Source organism: Homalodisca vitripennis, chromosome 1, assembly GCF_021130785.1.
Source record: "Homalodisca vitripennis isolate AUS2020 chromosome 1, UT_GWSS_2.1, whole genome shotgun sequence".
Taxonomy (NCBI): domain Eukaryota; kingdom Metazoa; phylum Arthropoda; class Insecta; order Hemiptera; family Cicadellidae; genus Homalodisca; species Homalodisca vitripennis.
The window spans coordinates 45,266,622-45,288,879 of record NC_060207.1 but is presented as its reverse complement, the minus strand read 5'-3'; the positions used below and the strand labels follow the sequence as shown (position 1 = coordinate 45,288,879).

General features: G+C 31.0%; 1 protein-coding gene across 1 annotated transcript; it reads left to right on the top strand.

Annotated features, from left to right (window-relative positions):
- The first annotated feature begins 434 nt into the window (after nt 1-434).
- Nucleotides 435-21,832, top strand: LOC124359965 (tRNA pseudouridine(38/39) synthase). The gene is made up of 9 exons (XM_046813202.1): nt 435-497; nt 8,307-8,440; nt 12,363-12,564; nt 12,956-13,150; nt 15,497-15,650; nt 16,324-16,471; nt 18,698-18,841; nt 21,080-21,216; nt 21,728-21,832. Exons 1-9 carry the CDS (start codon nt 435-437, stop codon nt 21,781-21,783), a joined length of 1,233 nt encoding a protein of 410 aa, XP_046669158.1. The 3' UTR covers nt 21,784-21,832.
- Nucleotides 21,833-22,258: the final 426 nt, after the last annotated feature.

The following is a 22,258-nucleotide window of genomic DNA, read 5'->3' as shown; positions in this document are numbered from 1 at the left end:
TATCTCAATAAATACAATATGAAAAATCCCTTGGTCAAAAGACTTGCCATGAGGACTTTCTAAATACAAAAGAATCGAATCAGAATGACTCTGATTCCTATTATTTTTCATACCAAATATCATTAACCATCACTATTAACTTGGGCTCAGCGTCCAATATGATGGGACCTAAACCACTCTGTGGCATTTCTAGGTGTGAATCCTTTGGGGCTGTCTTGGAATGGGTTCACACTGAACACGAGAGAAGGTGGAGGCTGCATACGGGTCTGAGAATGAGCAGAATGGTTTTACAGTCACCTTCTCCTAGGGTGACGTCTGACCTCTCACAAAGTAGATTAGTGTTGTCTCGGGTTAAGCGTATGATTACGGGACATGGTCACCTGAGGAAGCATCTTCAAAGAGTCAGTATCCTTCGGGAGGATCCACTCTGTACAATGTGTGACGAGCAGGAGGAAAATGCTGAACACCTGCTTTTTGACTGCCCTGCAATAGCGAAGGTATTGGTAGTTTGGACAAGAGTGGCGAATTTCCCCAGGAGGATCTGATTGGTTGTTTTCAGCTGTTTGTTGAACTGCCTCATGTGTTTCCGGGATGTGCAAAAGCCCCTTGAGGCTTAAGTGCATGGCAATAGACCCCCCATAGGAGAAGAAGAACCATCACTGTTTGGATATATTTTTGTTTTTATATTTAACATACAGTCTTTATTTATGTTGTTGTACTAGTAAAAAATTTAAATACATTAATCTACTAGAAGAATCATAATAAAAAGTTAGTTGAGTTTTTTCATTCAATTATCAGCATCCTTTGCAAGTGAGGGTGGTGGCGAGGCATTGTGTGGAGAACTGTGTGCATATCTGTAAACATAGACTAGGCACTGGCCCCTACTCGCTGCTCATAATACACAGAACGTTGTCTTAACGTTGGCTTGCTCATGCGCATATCTGTGTGCCTGCTAATGTACATACCATTGAACATCACTAGCTTATTAGTTATAGTTAACTAGTAGTTATTTTACAGAAACTGTTTTGTGAGAAAACTGCCAGTAATTTAATATACTTAAAAAGTATATTACTTTACTTAATCTGTCTAATAAATCGTTGATCAATTACTACAGTTTCAGAAATGTTTGCATTGTCAAATATCATAACTGTCCAGAGTAGTTATCATTAAATACAGTAAGAAATAAATAGTTATTTAATTTTTTAAATACACACATATATAATTAAAAACATAATTACTTAAAATAAACCAATTTTATTAAAAATACATTTCTTTTAATTGTTACAAGAATGTAATTGTGTTAGGGGACATTTCATTAATTTTAAGAGCTAATTCAAGGTAAATGTCTGATTTAAATCTAGTTATATTGTGAGTTCATCTCAAGGAAAATGCATAGTTGGAATGAATTCTTCATTCAGCCATTACATAATTCACAAAGCTTATGTCTAGTTACAATACTTTTAATCGTCCAAAATATAAATTATTCATTGATAAATCAAACAAAGGAAATGCTTGTTATCTTTGTTAAGTAACTTTGTACTAAGAGATAGAAGAAAAAAACTGTGGTGTATTTATAACACATTTCTTTATTGAGGCATTGTGTTTGGTCCAATAGAGAGCTCAGCCTGAACCTCCCATGCATATTGTGGTTAAAAATAATTGTTGAGAAAAAATATGGTTGGTGTCATTGTCAACAGTTATGTTACTTACAAAACTTTCCTAGCTTCTAAAGGTAGGATGCTTTGAGAGGCCAGAAAGGAATCAGGAGCCAGGATATTATAGAAGTAGGAACTTTTAAGAGGCTTTAATCTTTCAGATACCACAAGCAAGAGGCGGTAAACTTCCAGAAACCAAAGCTTCCATCGACTAGTAAATGCCACAGGCTTTTTGTGTATGTTAAAAGCTACTAGATGCCATGAGATACCAAAAGTCAGGAGTTCCATAGGCCGAGAGCTGTCATTTTGAATAATTATAGGAGCCAAAAAAGCCAGTACATGCAAAGCCTCAAGAGCCTAGAATGCCATAAGTTGCCAAGGCTCCTGAATGTCTAATGGTCTGATTCAGACATTTCCGGTCAATTCTGTTAAAGGTAGAGGTCAGTAGTTTTCAGTTTAGGTCGAAGCACAGAAGGTAGATTAGACTGTGAATGTCTAGAGGTTGGATCGGTTCAGAGGCTTTCTGCTATACACTCAGACACCAGAAGTTTTCACAGGCCAAGTAATTCAGTGTTCAGAAGTTTCAAAATGCCATCTATGAACTACGAAAGAGATCTATATTAATATTTTGTGGCCCATGAGCATGTCAGTACAGCTATAGTAATGGGGTCTTTATTAACCCAAAATCCTTTAAGAAAAGCTGAAATAAAGAGGACTAGCCTTAAAAAATACCTTCCATAAGTACCAATCCGTCACCATACCTTTATCTTAAATTTGAGGGTAATGCCATTTACATCTGGTGACATAATATGAAAGTAGAAATAGCCTCCCTTCTAAATACATAAAAATGCATTTTACTGTAAATAGTTGTGTCACTTCATACAAAAAAAAATAAAAAAAATAATTAAAAAAAACATCCTTTGAAGAAGTACAACACATTTAAAGAAAAATAAAATACTTATATAAATTTACTTTAAAAAAGATAATTGATTTCTGATTTAGTTTTTTAAGAATAATTAAATGGATAAATATACAAGGATTTTATCTATGTTGAATGATTTAACACATACCAAGTTATAATTTGATATAATAAATATTTTTTCTGTTGCATGCAAATGTGTTTAGTTAGCTATAGTACAATGTAATGTGGGTATCAGTGAGTCAGCCATTGATAACTACTTTTACCAGGTACTAATAAACAGTGTTTCAAAATACACTATGACGTTGGCATTCTTGAGTCTCAATGTAATTTACTCAAATATTTGTTCATTTTGATAATAAAATATAAACAATATAAAATTTTCTTTTTTAATAGCAATGAACTTAACTTTTTATTCCAATACATCTGTAATAAAGTGTACAAGTTAAAACACTTTAAATATTAAAATGAATTAATATTCATTCACTTTTTTAACTGAATTACCATCTTGAAGATTCAATTATAATTTGTCTTTTTAAAGAACAAAAATAACTTTTACAGTAAGTTATGAAATGAAAGTTAGGCATATACAAGTTTTATCCATTTAACTTTAGGTAAAAACAATTTTTAAGATCTTGTTAATTCAATTATAATTTGTCTTTTTAAAGAACAAAAATAACTTGTACAGTAAGTTATGAAATGAAAGTTATTAGGCATAAAGTTTTATCCATTTAACTTTAGGTAAAAACAATTTTTTAAGATCTTGTTAATTCAATTATAATTTGTCTTTTTAAAGAACAAAAATAACTTGTACAGTAAGTTATGAAATGAAAGTTATTAGGCATAAAGTTTTTATCCATTTAACTTTTGGTAAAAACAATTTTTTTAAGATCTTGTTAATTCAATTATAATTTGTCTTTTTAAAGAACAAAAATAACTTGTACAGTAAGTTATGAAAAGAAAGTTATTAGGCATATAAAAGTTTTATTCATTTAACTTTTGGTAAAACACAATTTTTTAAGATCTTGTTAATGTTTTTCAAATGTGAAAAGTTAGAAATCTAATATTTATAACTCATTGGATTACAATATAAAGGATTAGTAGTAAAATAAAATATTGAACTAAATAAGTAATTTAGTAACTGATTGTGCCTTGAACTAAACCATGTTTATGCTGATTGTGCCATGAACATGTTAATGCTACTATAATTGGTAGAGCATGAAGCCTAACACTCGTGTGGCTGGAAAAATTTAATTTTTATCTTTCTGCATAATATCTTGAAAACGAACTAACCTATAGACTTGAAATTATGGAAGAAACTATTTCTATGTGAGGAACTCCGAGGTCGATTATAGTGCATGTCACTCCATAGAATTTGGCCATAGAAGTGTTCATAAATATTTTTACATTGGTTTTAGGGGTAACCACAATGCCAACAAGAAAATAGCAGAATAAATAAATTTTCAACAAAAGCAGTGTAAGAGATTTTAATGTGTGATATATGTACTGTATGAATCACAAGACGATCCCTGGCCCATTACATGGTGCAGCTGTTTGTTTTAGTGATATCACCTTACAATATTTTGCAGGCACTTAAACTAGTAATTATTTTTGTAAAATTAGTGTACACGATTATAGTTAGACTCTCAAGAGAGGTGATTAGCACCTTGAATTTTCCAGTATGCAAAGAGACCAGGGGTCGTCTCGTTACTCCCTTAATGTAGGCTAATCATCCTAACGCATCCAATACCATTAAATAGAGACTTGGTGTGTACACTTCTATTATTTAAACACAAATATGAAACCCGATTTAGAAACAAAAATGTGAATTTATCAAGATACACAGAGAAAGATTTCTTCTGTAATGGAGATTTTGCATGAACACATAGACAAGAATGAGTTCTATGATGGTGCATGTCAGACCATGGAATTTGGCTGAGCTTCACAGAAACCTGTCATTCAGTAGACTGACACAATTTCTCTTTTGTTTTCTAGGGGATGTAAAAATTCTCTGCTATATGATTGTCTGTCTTTTTATCTGTCAATAATGAAATAAGCTAAAGACTTGAAATTTTGTATTGAACCTCAGTGATGCCTGTAAAGCAACATATGGTGTGCAGTACTCCTGACTCGTTTAGAAACACTCATAAAGTTTATTTTTAGGCATTGTTAAGGTGTTGATAACAAATGGGTTACAAAACCTTCTATCACAACAACAATATTGTTATTCAATATTGTAGCCCTGCCCTCTTACTGTTACAATACTCATTCACATTATTTGGTAAAATCCACATTCAAAAATCCAGTCAATTCATTCCCTCATATGCACTCATACATTAAATGAAAATTAATGTTTCCATACATCAACTGCAGAAGTATTGACAACTGTTGACAACAATTGAAATAAATGTAATGTATTTTATTATCCAACAGCCAGTGTTTCTGTTTCATTTTTAAGGAGCAAATCATTCTGTAACTTTCTGATCTGAGCCATAAATTATTTATTTCTTTTCAATTTAAAATTGTATTTTAAACTTCAGCTAATAAAATGTGTAGAAACTTCAAACATTCTCATTTCAAGTCTTTTAAGAAGACTTTATTTGTACATAAATCCCCCAAAACTCTCTTTCCCTAGTTACATTTGGCCTCTGAACAAACTTTTTATCAAAGACAACTCAGGAAGAAAAATTTATACCAAACTTAAGGAATTTTGAAAGTGAGGTCTGTATCCTTTCAAAACATAACTAATCAACTTTGGAATTATACCTATCTATAATTATCATCACATTAATGTTAAAATATTAATACATTTTCCCTTCCAAAATTAGTTATAGTTATTTTTGAAAGTGAAATATCACTAGCTATTGCTTTAGATAAAACTTTTTTGTAACTGATTCTGTTGGGGTTTTTTTTATTTGATGTGTAGCTGAAGTTTACTTACTACTTACAAATAATTGAATATGTGTTTAATGTTGTTGATAATGAATATATACAAATGCTTTTTGGTTTACTATATTCATCTAAAAGTTGTAATAGACGAAGCATGACGGAAAGTTGTTCATTTTCTTAAATTAATATTTTTATTTTTGGATTTCCATTATTTATTACACAGCTAAGATAAGTACTGTATGCCAAATGTATTGAATTTGGCTTGTGGCGTTATTAGATCTGAACAAACCTCTCTTTGAGTTTAAAATCCCTTTTCTATATTTTTTAGAATTACTTCAGCTCAGAAAATGCATAGAAATTTTAACAATTCTGATACCTAGTCTTTTCAGAAGACTTACATAAAAACCCAAAATTTATAATTGTTGTTGTTTGAAGTGATTATATTGTACATTAATAAAAGTTTTACTAAAAATTCAATGTTCTGTTCATATTTTTTTCTGAAAAACTTATTGGACAAAAATACATAAATAATGGCCAATAAATCAGATGCCTTAAAATGCTTTATTCTTTGTTTGTTTTACAATGTATATGTCACAAACAATTGAGATATAAACAATTGAAAATGTATGCAAATTTATAGTTAACTATGTTATGTTTAACAAAAATGATTATTTGATAAGTTTTTCATTTTAAATGGCAGTTATTTAATTATTTCAACGTTAAACTACACAAAATTAGAAATTCTAAAAACATTTTTCAAGAACGATAACATTGTAAATTTATTTGTTAATTCCAACAATATTTTGTTTATGAAATTCCAATAAATAAATATTAATGAATATATGGATTTTTATGAGTGAGCTGTGAAAAGAGGGACTTTCACAGATGGGCCATCCTGTTTTGTCTTGTCACGTCCTTAACAAAGGAAGTGGAATCTCTTATACTCCTTGAATCAAAATCAAAAAGATAAAGTTGTATAATATAAGGTGGAAGATGTGTTGTTTTTATGGAAGATCAGAATGATTGTAATTGTAAATTGACTTTTATTTTATAACTTGTAACAAGCCAAAATCTTGAAAAATATTTAAATTGTCCACCATTTAAAAATCCATCCTTGAGTTCACCTAAACATTGACTGTCAAACTCTCAAAAGTTCAAGACTGAATTCTTATTCTGTTTCCACCTTTCAATATGCAACAACGAAAATATCAGCTAATGTTTCAGGTTCATTATCAGTTTAATGAGTTTTTATATGTTTAAAATGGCTATAGGATATAAATCTAGAGATCTAGGCAGCCAAACTAAGTAGCTGATTAAGTAAGTACCCCTCTCTCTATTAACCTGTTTATGAAGCATCAAATAATATTATTGCCGAGCAAAGTTAGGGTTTTCTCGTATTAGTTTAATTTCGAATACCTTGAGAAAAGAAATGGATTATAACATGTTCAGTAAATCCAAAATGACGCTTTTCCACAACACCACATTTAAATTTGAAACATAGAATATTAAGTCTGCACCTAAAATGCCACCTGTCAAAACAAATCATTTAATTCAAATAACAACAGTTGGAACTCGTTCAATATTTATATCTGCAAAAATGTACAAAAAGTAGGTATGGAACATTTAAAACGCACCCTGTATGAAAAATGTAGTAAACCAGACTTTGCCACACTGACAGATAGGTAAATTAATTTGAGAGATAGGAAGCTGCATTATATATTCCACTGCAATCAACAGTATTGTATAGTTTTTGAAAAACATAGGATCAACCTGTCTTTTCTAGTTGGAATGGTAAATCATGGTACATGAGAGACCCACTTTTGTTTTATCCACAGGGAGAATGGAGACCTGTTCCACGCCACTGTAAAAGAGATATAGATGTAGTCACTGAGCTCATGATTCAGGCCCCACTCAGATTTAGGGTGCCAAAATTAAAAATCTATACAAAACTTAATACTGAAGCTATTGGGACCAAATGCCCATCTCCATTTTTTTATTACCTTAGCATACAGCACTTATAACAGGAGAATTTACATGGTCACCCTGGACATCTGTTTGGCCGCTACATATTTTAGAGCCTACCACTTACATTTTATGACTTATGTTGACTTCTTGCTTACTCTGAAGGTTCTGGAAATGATTTTATTCTTATTCACATCTATCTGTACATTAAATATGTTTTCAATTTTTTTTACCCTTCAATTCTGTGATCATATCTCCATTTTGAACCCTGTTCTTTGTTTGAATGGAGATCTCATGTGGTCTTAGGTTCCAAAGCCTTTGTCTGTTGCCAATTAGTAACAGATCAGGTGTTGGGTCATTTCAAGAAATAGAAAAAAACAAAAACAACAAAAAATGCATATTACAATGGGTTTTATTATTCAACTAGTATGTTGTGATTATTGGTGGGACAATCAATTATTTTACAGTGAATATTGATATATCTTTACTTAAGGTAAAGATAAGAGTAAGGTGATAAGTATTATAATCTCCAGATAATGTATAGCAAACCTTGATGTCATCGCTATCAATTTAAATTATTATATATTAATGTTATGTCTTCTGGAATACTTACTGAAAATGTAATAAGGATAAGAAAATAAGGACTTTCTGAAAGATATAAAAATCAACAAATATGGAAAATGTGTTAGATTTGTTTTAAACCTGTACAAAACTTGAAAACGATTGTCAAATTTAATTATGTTCTTCATTCTCTTTGGTTTGGTAATGACGTGTCATTGTGTCTAATATTAGAAAGGGTATCACAGCCACCTTGTTGTACGCTACAATAGTTGTAACTCATAACACTGAAAGTGTTAAGTAACAGTTTACCTGTGTTTCAGGAACTTATCAACCGCATTCTTCAATTAGAAGCTCATAACAAGCAACTGAAAAGTATAGTAGCCAAACAGAATGATTCTAAAGCTAAGCAAGACAATGAAAACAGGAAAAGGAAACGTCCATTTGACTTTTCCAGGTAATAAATAAGTATGTTTTTATTCAATTGTTAAATAAATTTATATGGGAATAATCAAGTATTTAATGTTATTTTACAATTATTTTATTTCCAATTATATTATTTATTATATAGGGTTAGATATTTATGTAAAGTTTTACATAAATATTTTACTAATACTGTATATGTGTTATTATTGTATTTAATTATAGCTTTATTTGACCATTGTATTTAATTAAGTGAAAAAATCATTCATTTAAGTTATGTTTAAAATCAATCCTTCATTACAATGTCAGTGTATTGTGATAAATGACATTATATTATAATAATTTAGTGACAGACTGCATTTGTGACAAGCAGTACTGAGTATCACCACACCTCATCTCACTATGATCCTTCGAGTGAAAACGTTATAAACTTAGGTGCACTGTGCTATTGTGCTCACCCAGAATAACATGATCATGATCTCATAGCTTACAACAGGAGTGACTGAGAGATTCCAGCATAGGTTGTCTACAATCATAAATTGTTTTTTTTTATTATTATTTTTTTTAATAATTTGCGTAGAGTAGAATAGCAGCAGTATTCTAACTAGTAATTTCCATACGGTTTTCAATTTTCTGAAGTGAGATATAGTTTTCGATTCCTTATTTTTAGTTCTTTTATTTGTTTTAGTAAGTGTTTTAAAGCCCACTCATCTTAGCTGACATTTGGAAAAAGTTGGCCAGAGTCACAAATTTGATATTAATAAATTTCAATAAAAGATGATGCCACCTTTCACAGATAAAATCAACTAGCTTCCATAGAATTTACTCTTTAGAACAACTACTAGTTTAGTATAGATTAGTTAAAACAATATTTAATCATATTTATTATGAGTCATTAAATATTAGTAATAAAGTTACAGCATCCATATGGCCCAGGGGCAACCAATTGGCAGCCTGCAAAAGCTTTTTGACAAACATATTACAAATTATTAGAAATGTAGTTCTTTTGGAAGCGATCTTGTAATGTAATAAATTTAAACTATTTAAAATAAGCTAGTTGTAACTGTATCAAAATTAAATATTTACTGATATTTTGAGGCATAACAAATGGTCGCAATCTGTTAATTTTGCCAGTTTAACTTGACAAAGCCGAGTTGTGTAATTATCAGTTGTATTGTTGCTTGTGTGTCGAGCAATATAATGCTTTCCCCACTGCGAGAGCCACACAGTCAGACAAAATACTACTGGACTTCACAGTATTATTGTTCCTTTCAAATCGTGCATTAAAGTCAAAAATGTTATCCTCATTAATCCATTTACAAAAGTATTTGAACTTTCATTGTAATATATAAGATATGTGAACATTGCGTTTCAGAATGTAATAAGTTAGAAATTGCATTGGCAATGAATTGAACAATAAATGCTGGTACAAAAATAAGTAGGAAATCAGTAAAATGCAAATTTGGCAGCAAAACGGACTTACAAGGAAAGTTGGGAACATAATTACTTGATTATTAACAATAAAGGATAACTGCAGTATTTGGTATGCATGCAAGTTGTTTCAGTACCTAAGGAATATAAAACATGAGAAAACATTGCTCAACAATACATGAAAATAAGTATACTACATATACAGATGTAAGTTAGAGTACTGTACTTTAGTTGCAGGTTTAAAGAAGAAGCTTAAACAATAAACTTGTACGTTTAGTCAAATATTGCATTTCAAAACTCATTCCTTGTTTGTATCTTATGATGTATCTCTTGAGCTGGCCAGGGCAAAGAAACCTTTTACTGATGGATGGCAATTTAATTTTTAAACGTGCTATTGAAATACCAAGTGCTTTTGAGGATTAAAAAATAGCTGAGAAATTTGAATTTGTGGCACTTTCACATCATACTATACCAAGAAATAGTGTGAAAATGAGTGAACAAGTAGAAACATCTTTGCTTGGCTACGCTATAAAAGCTAAATTTTTCACTTTGTTTGGATGAAAGTACTGATCAATCAGATGCCACCCAGCTCTTGTACTAATACCTTTCTAGACTTATCTAGTAAGGAGGAACTATTTGATTTTGTTGTTGTCTCAATGGAACAACAAAACGAAAACACATTTATGAGCCTTTAAAGAAAGCAATTGACAGAATAGGAGGGCTTTGTTAAGTGTTTAGCCATTATTACAGATGAAGCACCAGCAATGGTATGTAAAAAGTCTGGATTAGTATGGTTGCTTAGGAAGAGTGGAGTAACTTATCTGACAATCCATTGTATTATTCACCAGGAAGGTTTACGTGGAAAATCAAGCAGAAAGTGTTTAAACTTTTGATTAAAACTATAGATCAGAGGTGAAAACCAAGCGTTTTTACATAGACAAATTAAGTAGTTTTTATAAGAAATAGAGGCTGAGTATGGAAACTTAATTGTTATTATACAACTACATATGTTATTTTACAGAAACTTGAACATGTAGGTGTTCATGGAATGGCACTGAAACTGTTTCAGTTCTACATCACTGGTAGAAAACAATTTGGTACAAGTAAAACATAACAATTGTAAGACAATAGATACAGTAATATATGAATCTGTATATGTGAACAGAGAAGTATCACAAGAGTTAGTCTTAGGTTCAGCCTTCTACATAATTTTTACCAGTGATTTCACAAGATATATAGCAGGAAATGCAAGAATAATGCATGCTGATGACACCGTCTTAATGCTGAGTAAAAATGCTCCTGTCAATCTTGAAATAAGTTCTTAGATTGTAATGAATGTGGCATTGGAATACTGTCCAAATAATAGTAAATGAGAGTAAATAAAAAAAAAAAATTATATGGGGTAAGAATAAACATCACATATGCCCCCTATCTAACTCACACTAGTAGAAGAAGCTAATTATCTGGGTATAACCATAGAAAATACACTATCTTGGGCCTCTCATATTGATAACATCTTCAAAAAACTGAGTGGTGTAATCTATGTAATAAGAAGAATTATGAAATTAACAATCAGTGTTGAGATTGGCAGAACAGCATACTTTGCCCTGTTTGAATCCAACATACGGTATGGTCTCGCATTATGGGAAAACATCTTCAGCAGAAAATCTGAACAAAATCCTACTACTACAAAAACGGGCATTGAGAGCCATCGCAGGCCTTGGACCCAGAGAAAGTTGCTGTACACTATTCAAAAACATGTTGACAATATAAATACCACTAAATGTAAATAATACAATACTTTTCCAAATTATTTATTTTTTGGACGAGGCCTTTCGAAACCAAAGGTTTCATCATCAGGCGACCATGGAGTCGTCTTTCAATTGCTCCGAGAGTACATTGACTATATATAAGGAGGTGCCTTTTTGTCCATGAAGAAATTTTGTAACTTTTTTCTCAGAGATTAAATGTTTCTCATGAAGCCATGCCATATAGAAGTTATTTCATACAAGATTTTCATGTATTCTGAAGTACATGTAATAGACTTTTTAAAGTTTTAAACCAAGGAAACAGTGGTAAAGGTATATCTTCTGCCACTTACTTTCATAAAGGAAAATCTTAAGGTTGCAAACATTTTAAATTTGTTTAACTTTTGAAATACAAAAGTACACAAGTATGTAGACAGTATAGAGACTATAGTTTTTGCCTTTCATCATTTATTATTGATGTATTCAGTGGGCAGTGGGCCATGAGGCAGATCTTTGTTTTTTATTAATTTATTTTTTTAAATTATTTTTTAAGTGTTTCTTGTTAATTATATTTTTATTGGTAAGCTGTAACATTGCCACTATGTCAAATCATCCCTTTACGACTATATTTAGGGTGACCAAGCTTTAATGCATGTTTTTACATTTTTCAGCTCATTTTTTGCCAATTTCCTTACTACTTAAAAATATATAATAATCATAATTTTAAGAAATATTACGCACTAATTCAATCTATAACATTAAGTAATGTTTATTTAGATTCCCAAAACATCACATAGCGATTAAGCTGCTGTATTTGGGCTGGGACTATCAGGGGTTTGCCTCTATTGAAGACAGTACCAATACAATAGAGCATCACCTTTTTGCTGCTCTGAAAAAATGCTGTCTAATAGAGAGTCGGGAGAGCTCCAACTACAACAGATGTGGCCGAACTGATAAAACTGTCAGTGCTTTTGACCAAGTGAGTAATTGATGGATTTTCTCTGGAAAATTGAATCATTAACATATGTAATTAAAATCATTTATTACTAAAGACATTCAAAACGTCCTCAAAGATTTGCAGTTGACTCGTTTTCTCCTATGTCTTCTATTTAAAAAATTAATTTTTAAAGCCTTAAAGTAATTTTAAGAGAATGTAGCTAGGACAGTCTGCAACAACTTGTCTTGACTGCCAACTTAATATATTTTGTTATAAGTAGTAGTAAAAGTTGAGAATCGGATTAATATATATTGTTGTTGTTATTATTGGGTTTTATAGTTATTTTAGGACAGTTTCATGTATCTTCATTGTGTGATGTGTGGTATAGCGGTTGAAGGATTATTTTTGATTCAAGATTTTTTTCACTTTTAAGGTAATTTCTCTGACAGTGCGAGCAGCCAAAGAAGGTGATCCTCCCCTGGAATACTGTAAGATGCTGAACAGACTCTTACCTAAAGATATACGTACAATTGCATGGAAGCCTGTACCTGAAAACTTCAGTGCCAGATTTGATTGCAAGAGGAGGACTTATAGATATTTCTTCCCAAGAGGGGACCTAAATCTACATGTAAGTTGAACCAGAACACTCAAGTAAATGGACTAGTAGTGTGTGTGTCATATACTGAAAATGTATGTTTTTTTAATAAGAACAATCCACTTAAAAGTAACAATATCATTTACCTTAAACAAATTTCAATAAAATGAGATGGGAAGTAAATTTTGTTTGTATCAATTTGTTTTGATAACAAATTAATTTAATATAGTGATATATTAATTACAAAAAAATGAAACTTAAATACAACTAATATTAAACATTTCTACAATGTATATTAGTGTATAATATACACTAATTTACATATTTTTTTCTTAATTTATAATGAAAATACTGTTTTATTGTAACATTTTCACCTCCCTCTCATAATATGTTTGTTATGTACTAGAGTTATAGTTACTAGTATGTTATGTTGTACGTTTTACTGATTAGTTGCTATAATTATAAATTAAATTAAATAAATCTATGAGAAATTTTATAAATACAGCTTAATTTATTATTTAAGATAATGAATTATATTTTTTTTTAATAGAAAAATCATTATGTGTGTTCATCTTTTTATGAATGTATGTGAATCTAAGAATATATTTTCCAGCTATTAAAAATTAATAAAACATCATAATAATAAGTTCCAGATCAGCTTGCTATAAAATACTTATTATGTAAGAGGAATGTTTTTTCATTTGAATAAAAAAATTAATAAATTATTTTAGAAAAGCTGATATTCTCACATACCAGAACTTTGGAGTTATAGCGATTGCCAAAATCCAGTACCAGTTATAACAAAAGATGCAATTGCCTTTTCTGAAGTTCACTGCATAATATTAAAAAAAACCAGTTATAGTCCTAAAATATAATAGAGTAGAGCAGACATGTGTATAAGGAATAGCTATTTGATCATTTTCAGTTTTTTTTATAAATACAGAAATTTAAAAAGTTTTTATATATTTTAACACTTTTTGCCCATTACTGTACTGTACATAAATCTTTAAGTCACGCTGAGAGTGTTAAAAGGTCATAACTACCAAACTAATAAGGAAATTCTGACAAATCCCACCTTATGTACAGTGTTGAAATGTTTAGTGCAAGTATCCATCTGCAGTGACCTTCGGATGTACACATTAGTTAAAGTTTGTATCAAAAATGGTCACATAATGGTGCCACTCGGGAGAATGTGTGTTGTTATTAGCAGAACAAAAATTCATGACTATTGTCAAACAGCATTTTCAGCATATTTATCTAAAGTACCAGTTTTAAGTGAACAGTATAAAATGATAGTTGGATAAACTGGTAAAATGTAAATATAGAAAATCACCAGATTGGCTAAAAACAAGGGATAAAATCATCGTACATACTTCTGAGTTGTTTATGTAGACTAAAATTCAATAACTATGTGAATTTTACACTGGGAATATCTTAAACTGTCATCACAATGTTCTACATTTACCGATGTATAAAATCCATATGAAATTAAATATGCAGTATTGTCTATCCTAAACATGTTCAGTGAGCAATTTAAATTCTCAATGATACTGATACCAGTTATTTTAAATATATTTTGTACGTGATCAATGACATTTTCACATGAATTATGTCACAGGTAATTGATTGGAACTTCTAGCAACCAAAAGGAAATGTTATATTCAACATCAAGATTCCCTGAAAGTAAACATATGGTGCAGATTATTATATTACTAAATAGTTTGACAATTCCTTTTTTTTGTAAACAAAGAATAATAAGTAACGTTTATTTGGGCTTGTTAGAGAAATGAACTTTTCAAGAAAATAAATTAAATGGAATGAGTAAATGACATTCATATAATTTGCCAACATTACAAAATGGGTGTAAGCTAAACTCTCAATAATAGGTTTTTAACCATTAGATTGTTAGGACTGGTCTTGTCCTGTAACCGAGAGAAGTCCATTCAATTCTACTGGATTATTTTCTGTTCTGCATTTTAAAAATAGTCTATCGTAAGAAAATATAGGACTTGTATAAATTTATAACAATAAATTCAAACTCAAAACTTTATTTATATAATTTGTACAATTACATTTAAAGTTATATAAATAAGAACAGCATCAATCATATTTTATTTTAAATATTTTTAAATTTCCATAAATTCTTCAAATAAATATAAAATTTTATTAGTCAATGATATTTACCACATTGTCAAAAATATTAGTTTAAATTACCACTGCCATTGCCTCAGCCATGCTCTTTACAATGATTATATTATTTTAAAATGTGTACGTCATTGTTTGTGATTCCATATGAGGTTTTACATCTAAGATGTAAAATTTTTTGAATACTTTCTCTAGTTCAATGGGTTTGTACTTGATTTGACTGTTAATAAACAGGCAATGCAGAAAGGAGCTGAATACCTCATTGGAACTCATGATTTTAGAAACCTATGTAAGATGGATGTTGCCAATGGCGTTGTAGCATTTGAAAGAACAATTGACAAGGCTGCAATAGAGATAATATCCAAATCAAGTTGTCATAAAGGCTCTGGTAAGAATTATTTATTTATATACTATAAAGATAATTTTGTAATAAATGTAAAATAAATAAAGTAATAAATAGAAAAGTCGTGTTCAACTTTCATGAAACTAATGTTCAAGTAGTTGGTATTTAGAAATAACTATAAAAGCCACCTCAAAATATATGGTTGTAGGACATATTTAGAGCATTTAAACATAGGCTTACTTATCATTACTGAAAAAATTGTAAACACTGTTTAACAAAATGTTTAATCTTTGCAGCTTTGGGTTTGCCTGGTTGGGTTTGGCAAATGAAGACTCTATGTCTCTAGGTCAACTGAACCAGTTTCCCAACTCTCCTTGTAAACAGGGATTAAATTTTTCGTTTGGAAAAAAAAGAAATACTTTTATAATCAGGATGCATTTGTCTGTGTTTTTCACTAAAATATAGTAGTTCTAAATGGTGTGGGTAGAGCATTGTAATTTTTCATACGTTTTTTTATAGATCCTAAATATGGAGTAAAATTAAAAAAATATATTTCTGTATTAAAATGTAATATTGCAAAAATAAGACTAAATGTGTAGTAAAGTATTTATTTATTACAAAAAGAGATGATACGTTTTACTTTTTTTTAAGCTTATATCATAAGCAAATTACTTAAAATGGTATATTTATAATAGTGCTTTGGTTTTTTATTTTTTAGGATTCGATATGTGTGAATTTGTTTTGACTAGTAAAGGCTTTCTGTGGCATCAAGTACGATGCATCATGGGAGTGTTAGTTCTTATCGGAAGGGGCCAAGAAGATCCAGAAATCATTTGCCAGTTACTTGATACCACTACATTCCCCAGGTAACAATGTAAAATTACTTTAATTATTATTGATTGTTGCTATTTAATTAAAAATAAAATTAATTAAAATTTATCTGCATAGAACTAATTATGCTGGTCTGTCCAGTCCTAATGTACTTGCTGTAGAATAAATTATTGTGGTCTGTATAATGCTAATGTACTTGATATACAACCAATTATGCTGGACTGTCCAATGCTAACTTACTTCCTGTAGATCAATTACAGGTGGTCTGCCCCATGCTTATTTGCCATAAACCAATTACAATGGTTTACCTACTGCTGACGTATTTGCTGTAAAACCAATTAGATGAGAATGGGCACATTTAGGGTAGTACAAACAGTAATTATAGGCCAATAAGTGTCAAATACATATAACATTTTTTTACTACATAACTTTTATGACTACAATTTAAATCTAAAAATTAACAACACTATTTTTCATTCCACAGCAAATATTATTAAAAACTGGAATGGCAAAATATAGCTGTATACCATAAAACTGTATGGTTATCCATTTAGTCATGCCATTTCAATCCTGTAACATGGTCCAAACAAGGTGGTATTGCTTATGTAATCAGAAACAAATCTTCCACCAGTCTGTAATTATCAATGGAGTTTTAACCATGTTACACTTTCATATTTGTCTTACCTTGGTGTGACTATGAAATATAATGGTATTGTGCACCAGTGGAGTATAAGAGGAAATATGAACATTTTGTGCGGTCCGTTCTAGAGTAGATGTGCCATTCTCTGTGATTAAGTTATTTTTGGTTCTGATTTAATGTAGCACTTTAATTGTTACTCATTAACAACTCTAATACAATATCCAGAATAGACTTATTAGAGATTGATAGTACTGAAAAAGTAACTGAGTGAGTAAGTATATACATTTTAAATCAGTTGAATTAGAAGTTATCTTAGGTAGATACATGAAAGACAATCTTTATCCCATAAATATGTTACACTAACTATGTATCCATTAACTATGTATACCCTAAATATTTATCAATAGCGTCAAATACTATTACACACAGATATCTAAAACAACAGATTTCTAGAAACTAAAACTAATGTTCACGGTCTCAATATTTTATCAAAATTTAAGTTATTGGCTCTATTATTTACTAGTCTCACCTTACAATTCATTAATAGAGAAAAGTGTTTTGTTTATAAGATATTTCTTATTTATTTTAAATTAGCTAGTTAATTTTTTCAATGTGTAAATGTTTAAGAATGTTTTTCCATATATAACTTACTTTCATCTTATAAACTGTCTATTTGACTGGTTGTATTTTATATATTGTAATTATGAGTTATTAAAGATTGAGAAAAGTTTATTTTTATGTATGTTATTGTTTCCACAACTTACAAGCTTTATGGCGTTGGATCCAATTGTAATCCCAAAGCTCATAGACTTAAGTGATACATTGTGCTTTATATTCTTAATCTGAATAACACATCCCAAAGCACTTGAATGAAAATCAAATTCTATCCTAACAGCAGGGCCGCATTTACAAATTCGGCGCCCCTAGGCCTACAGACCAAAGAGCGCCCCCCCCCCCCCCCCCAGAGGACTCTGATTACACTGACGTAGAAATCCAGTAAATTTCTTAATTACGTAATTTTGATGAAAGATAATTACAATAGTATATATATATATATATATATAGGAGTGTTTTGAATAAATAAAAGCAATGAACCAATGAATGAGTCAAAGTCGCACCCCGGACCTAGTTGACCTTGGCCACCCGCCCCGCCGAGCGCCAACACCACCCGCCGCCGCAACTTTTTTCTTTTGTGTACTTTAAAATTTATGCGCCCCCTAAAATTTTGCGCCCTAGGCCTGGGCCTAGTGGGCCTATAGGGAAATGCGGGGGTACTGCCTAACAGTATTAATCTGATAAGTATAACTGACCAAAGGTTAAATGAAACTTATTTATGTATATATTTTAAATGTTGTATAATGTATTTTTATTAAAAGATCATTTGCATTAATACTAAATTACACAAATTTCTAAGCATAATTGCAAGTAAAGAACTCTAGTCTCAAAAACCCAGGGTTTTGTTTAGACGGTTGGGTGAGGTATTAAAATTCTGATTTACAGAAGTATAAACCTTTTAGTTTATATTATTATGAAAAACATTGTTTTAAAATATTTTGTTCTAACGAGTTATTTACAAATAAAGTATCTATCTTGATTATGTTATATTGATTGTTATTTTCAGAAAACCACAATACTGCCTTGCTGTTGGAGAACCACTCAATCTTTTCCATTGTGACTTTGATTTGGACAACTGGATAGTTGAAAAATCTTCAATAAATGAAGTGGTACAAACACTGCAACAGGAATGGGCAACACATTCTATCAAGTAAACGTTTTCTTTGGTTTTGCTAGTCTATACAGTAGATCTCTTGATAAATTAATATAAAAAATATACTAAATATGCAATTTAGCTATAACTTTTGTGAGCGAAGTTCAATGGTTCTCGAAGTGGCAAGTGAAAGATCAAAATGTAAAGCAAAGCAATTTATTGCTTTCAGTTCTCCTTTTCCATGATTTGGATGTAATTTTAAGACCATGTACCAAGATGGAAAATCATTATATCATTTTAAAGATATAATTGAGACGCATCGAAACATGGTTCTTTAATATATTTCTTAGTTACTCAGAAAAAATCTATAACTTTTTTGCACTTTATAGTTTAACTATTCAAACAGTATACACTACTAGAAAAACTAAAAAAGTTCTTGAATAAGTTTATGAGTGCTTGAGTGTGTATATTAATCGTCATATCTTTAAAGTGAGAGATCATAATACATCCAGCTTTTAAGATTAAGAACCAGTAAGTTAATTCTTTGGCTTCTGTTGATGATCTTATCTTGTTTGTAAAATTAGAGTGAAATATTTAGACAATTCTGAATCAGCAGGAACAGGTAGTGGCACAGAGGCTTGGCTTTAATTTAGCTAAATACAGTGTTTCATCTCTTGTCCTGGATGACAATGGTACCAAGGAATTAACGTCTCTTACGTTCACTTTAATAAAAGATGAGTTTATTCCTCAGATATCTACAGTTGAGAGTGATATTACGTACTGAGGTAATCTCACCATCAAGAACAGTAAGAGGGAGGGTGAACTTCAAGATCGAGTCACGACAAAAGAAGGTAGTGGGAACATTAATTTTTGTCTCGATAGACTCATTTGAAGTTTAATCTATGAAAATTTTAAACTTATTCCTCCTTTATTACAGATTAAAAGGATGTCTGCGACTGCCCAATGTGGCTACTGGCTTTTTCAATGCTACAGTGCGCAAAAGGAAAGCAGGCATTTCTTTTTTAATATTTTCACAATCCTGGTTTGATGCCTGGTAGGCTGCAGAGCTTTCATAAGTTACTACTCATTATGACAGTTTCTCGTTCTGAAGAGGTTGAGAACCAAATTACTTGCTCAGAATACATTTGAAATAGTGGGAAACATCTGTTTACTAAGTATTTGTGGGAAAAGTGGTGGGCCAGAGCACTCTGTAGTTTGACAGACGGTTTTGAATTTTTCAGAGCTTCTGAACTGTACATCCTCAACTACAAGGTTACCCTTTGCTTCCCTAAGAACCTTGTGTCAGGATTATGTTCAGTTCATCCATATGTGATTCAACTGCTTCCCAATAAGGATGTGCATAAAAAAGAGGAAGACAACATTTGAATTTCTAATCCCTAAGCTTATTGCTAAATGTCAGAGACAGTACAATACAGAGCTACCACAAAATTCTAGGTGCCTTGGCCGTTGTTTTATGTGACATGTTGGCTGTGGCTTTATTTGATATTGGTTGAACTGTGAATCAGAGCTGTTGTTCAATTCTGAAGAAGGATATAATCCCAATACAATCTGTACAATGGGAAACTAGCTGTGTAAGAAACGCTCAGGTAGAAAAAGTACAAGTGGTTCCTGAGTTGAGCAGTTACCATGATGTAAGTGGCCAAATATAAACATTGTCAGTCACTATGACGGACTCTGTCTCAGAAACACAATCCAGAGACTAATAATTCAATCTTCTCATCGTGCAGGCTTGGCATGGAACTTAGTTCTCTCAGAGTACAATACTCTAATAAATTTTGGTTCCATATTTTAGTTGCTTAGGGAAATCATTAAAAAAGTTCTCAGAGGCACCCACATGAATTTTCTAGGTGGACAAATTATTACCAGAGCAGTATGGGGTCATGTAGTCTGTGTTCCCATCTCACGTATGGGTGTTGGGTGAATTAGAAAGGATAAGTATTATGGAAACCAGTTTCCCTTCTACCAATCATATCCTTTTATTATTCCCTTACATATTTGTTTGTTAGTTGGTAGAAATGTCAAAAAAGTTTGTACATGATCCAGCAATTTTGCTCACTAGCTAAATACATATTACAGCTTATATTTACCCAATATTATTCTCAGGCAAGTTTTCAAATAACAAAAAGATGCTAACTTCAAATGCCATACAGATGTATAGAGCTTGAGAACACTGTAATAAAACTTTATTAACTCAGGTCTCGCCAATATTAAATATTTTTCTTCACAGTTTTTTGATAATACTGATAGTAAATCTTACCATTTCCTGTGTTGCAGGGGAGTGATGATTGAGCAGATGCTGATTGGGCTGCATCGTATTACTGACTCTGTGAATTTATCTCTACAGAGTGGTGGCCTTCTACAAGGCACCCAAAGCAAAGTTTATACACCTCTCAGCAAGAGACCCACTTGTGGTAAGCATACATTAACAGTAGTATACCAATGAGCGTCAAGAAATAATGATTGAGCAGATACAAGTTGGACTGGATCGTATTACTGACTGTGTGAATTTAACTCTACAGAGTGGTGGCCTTCTTGCAAGGCACCCAAAGCAAGGATTATACACCTCTCAGCAAGAGACCCACTTATGGTAGGTATAAATTGACAGTATTGTACCAATGAGTGTTAAGGAGTGATGATTGAGCAGATGCTAGTTGGACTGGATCGTAATACTGAATGTGTGAATTTAACTCTACAGAGCGGTGGCCTTTTACAAGAAATTTAATCAAGGTTTATACAATCTTTTTCAAAATCATTGTTAATAAGAGGATTTTTGCATGACATCTTTGCTACATACTGTGCATGTGGTTCAACATTTTAAGGTGTTTTGACCAGTACATCAATTTATTACATAAATTTGTCGCTCCAATTAAAACTTGTTCCTGTATATCTGGATTCATAGTAATATTAGTCTTGTTTTTTCAGAAAGCCTTGAAACACGAATTGCACATTATGTGGAAAAGGGAAGAATTGAAGTTTGAAACATCAAGAAAACATGCAATGTTGTTTTAAATAAATAATTAATTTTGACTTCAGATTTTTTATATTGAAAATGCCTTATTATTTTGTAAGCTTGTATGTGTTATTCTATTGTCTATAGAATTAACATTCAACCAAATAAAGTAATTTTTTTCATTTAAAAATAGAGTATTAAATCTAATACATTACAATTTATTGACCCTGATGTTGATTCAATCCTGAAATAAAATTAAAGCTATATTTGCTCAATAAAAAATGACTTGCTACATTTGTCATAAAACTTACATTAAAACTCAAAATGGTGAATAATCGTTTAAAATTAATTTTTTTATTACTATGTCTCTTGTGCTCGTGAATGAAAATTTCTTTTATTCTATTTTGTTCGAATGGGCAAAAGGGTTTCAATACACTCCCACCAATTTGTGAAGCTTAATGAATTGCTGTAAGTTACTAATCCCCTATGAGGAAATCACATGC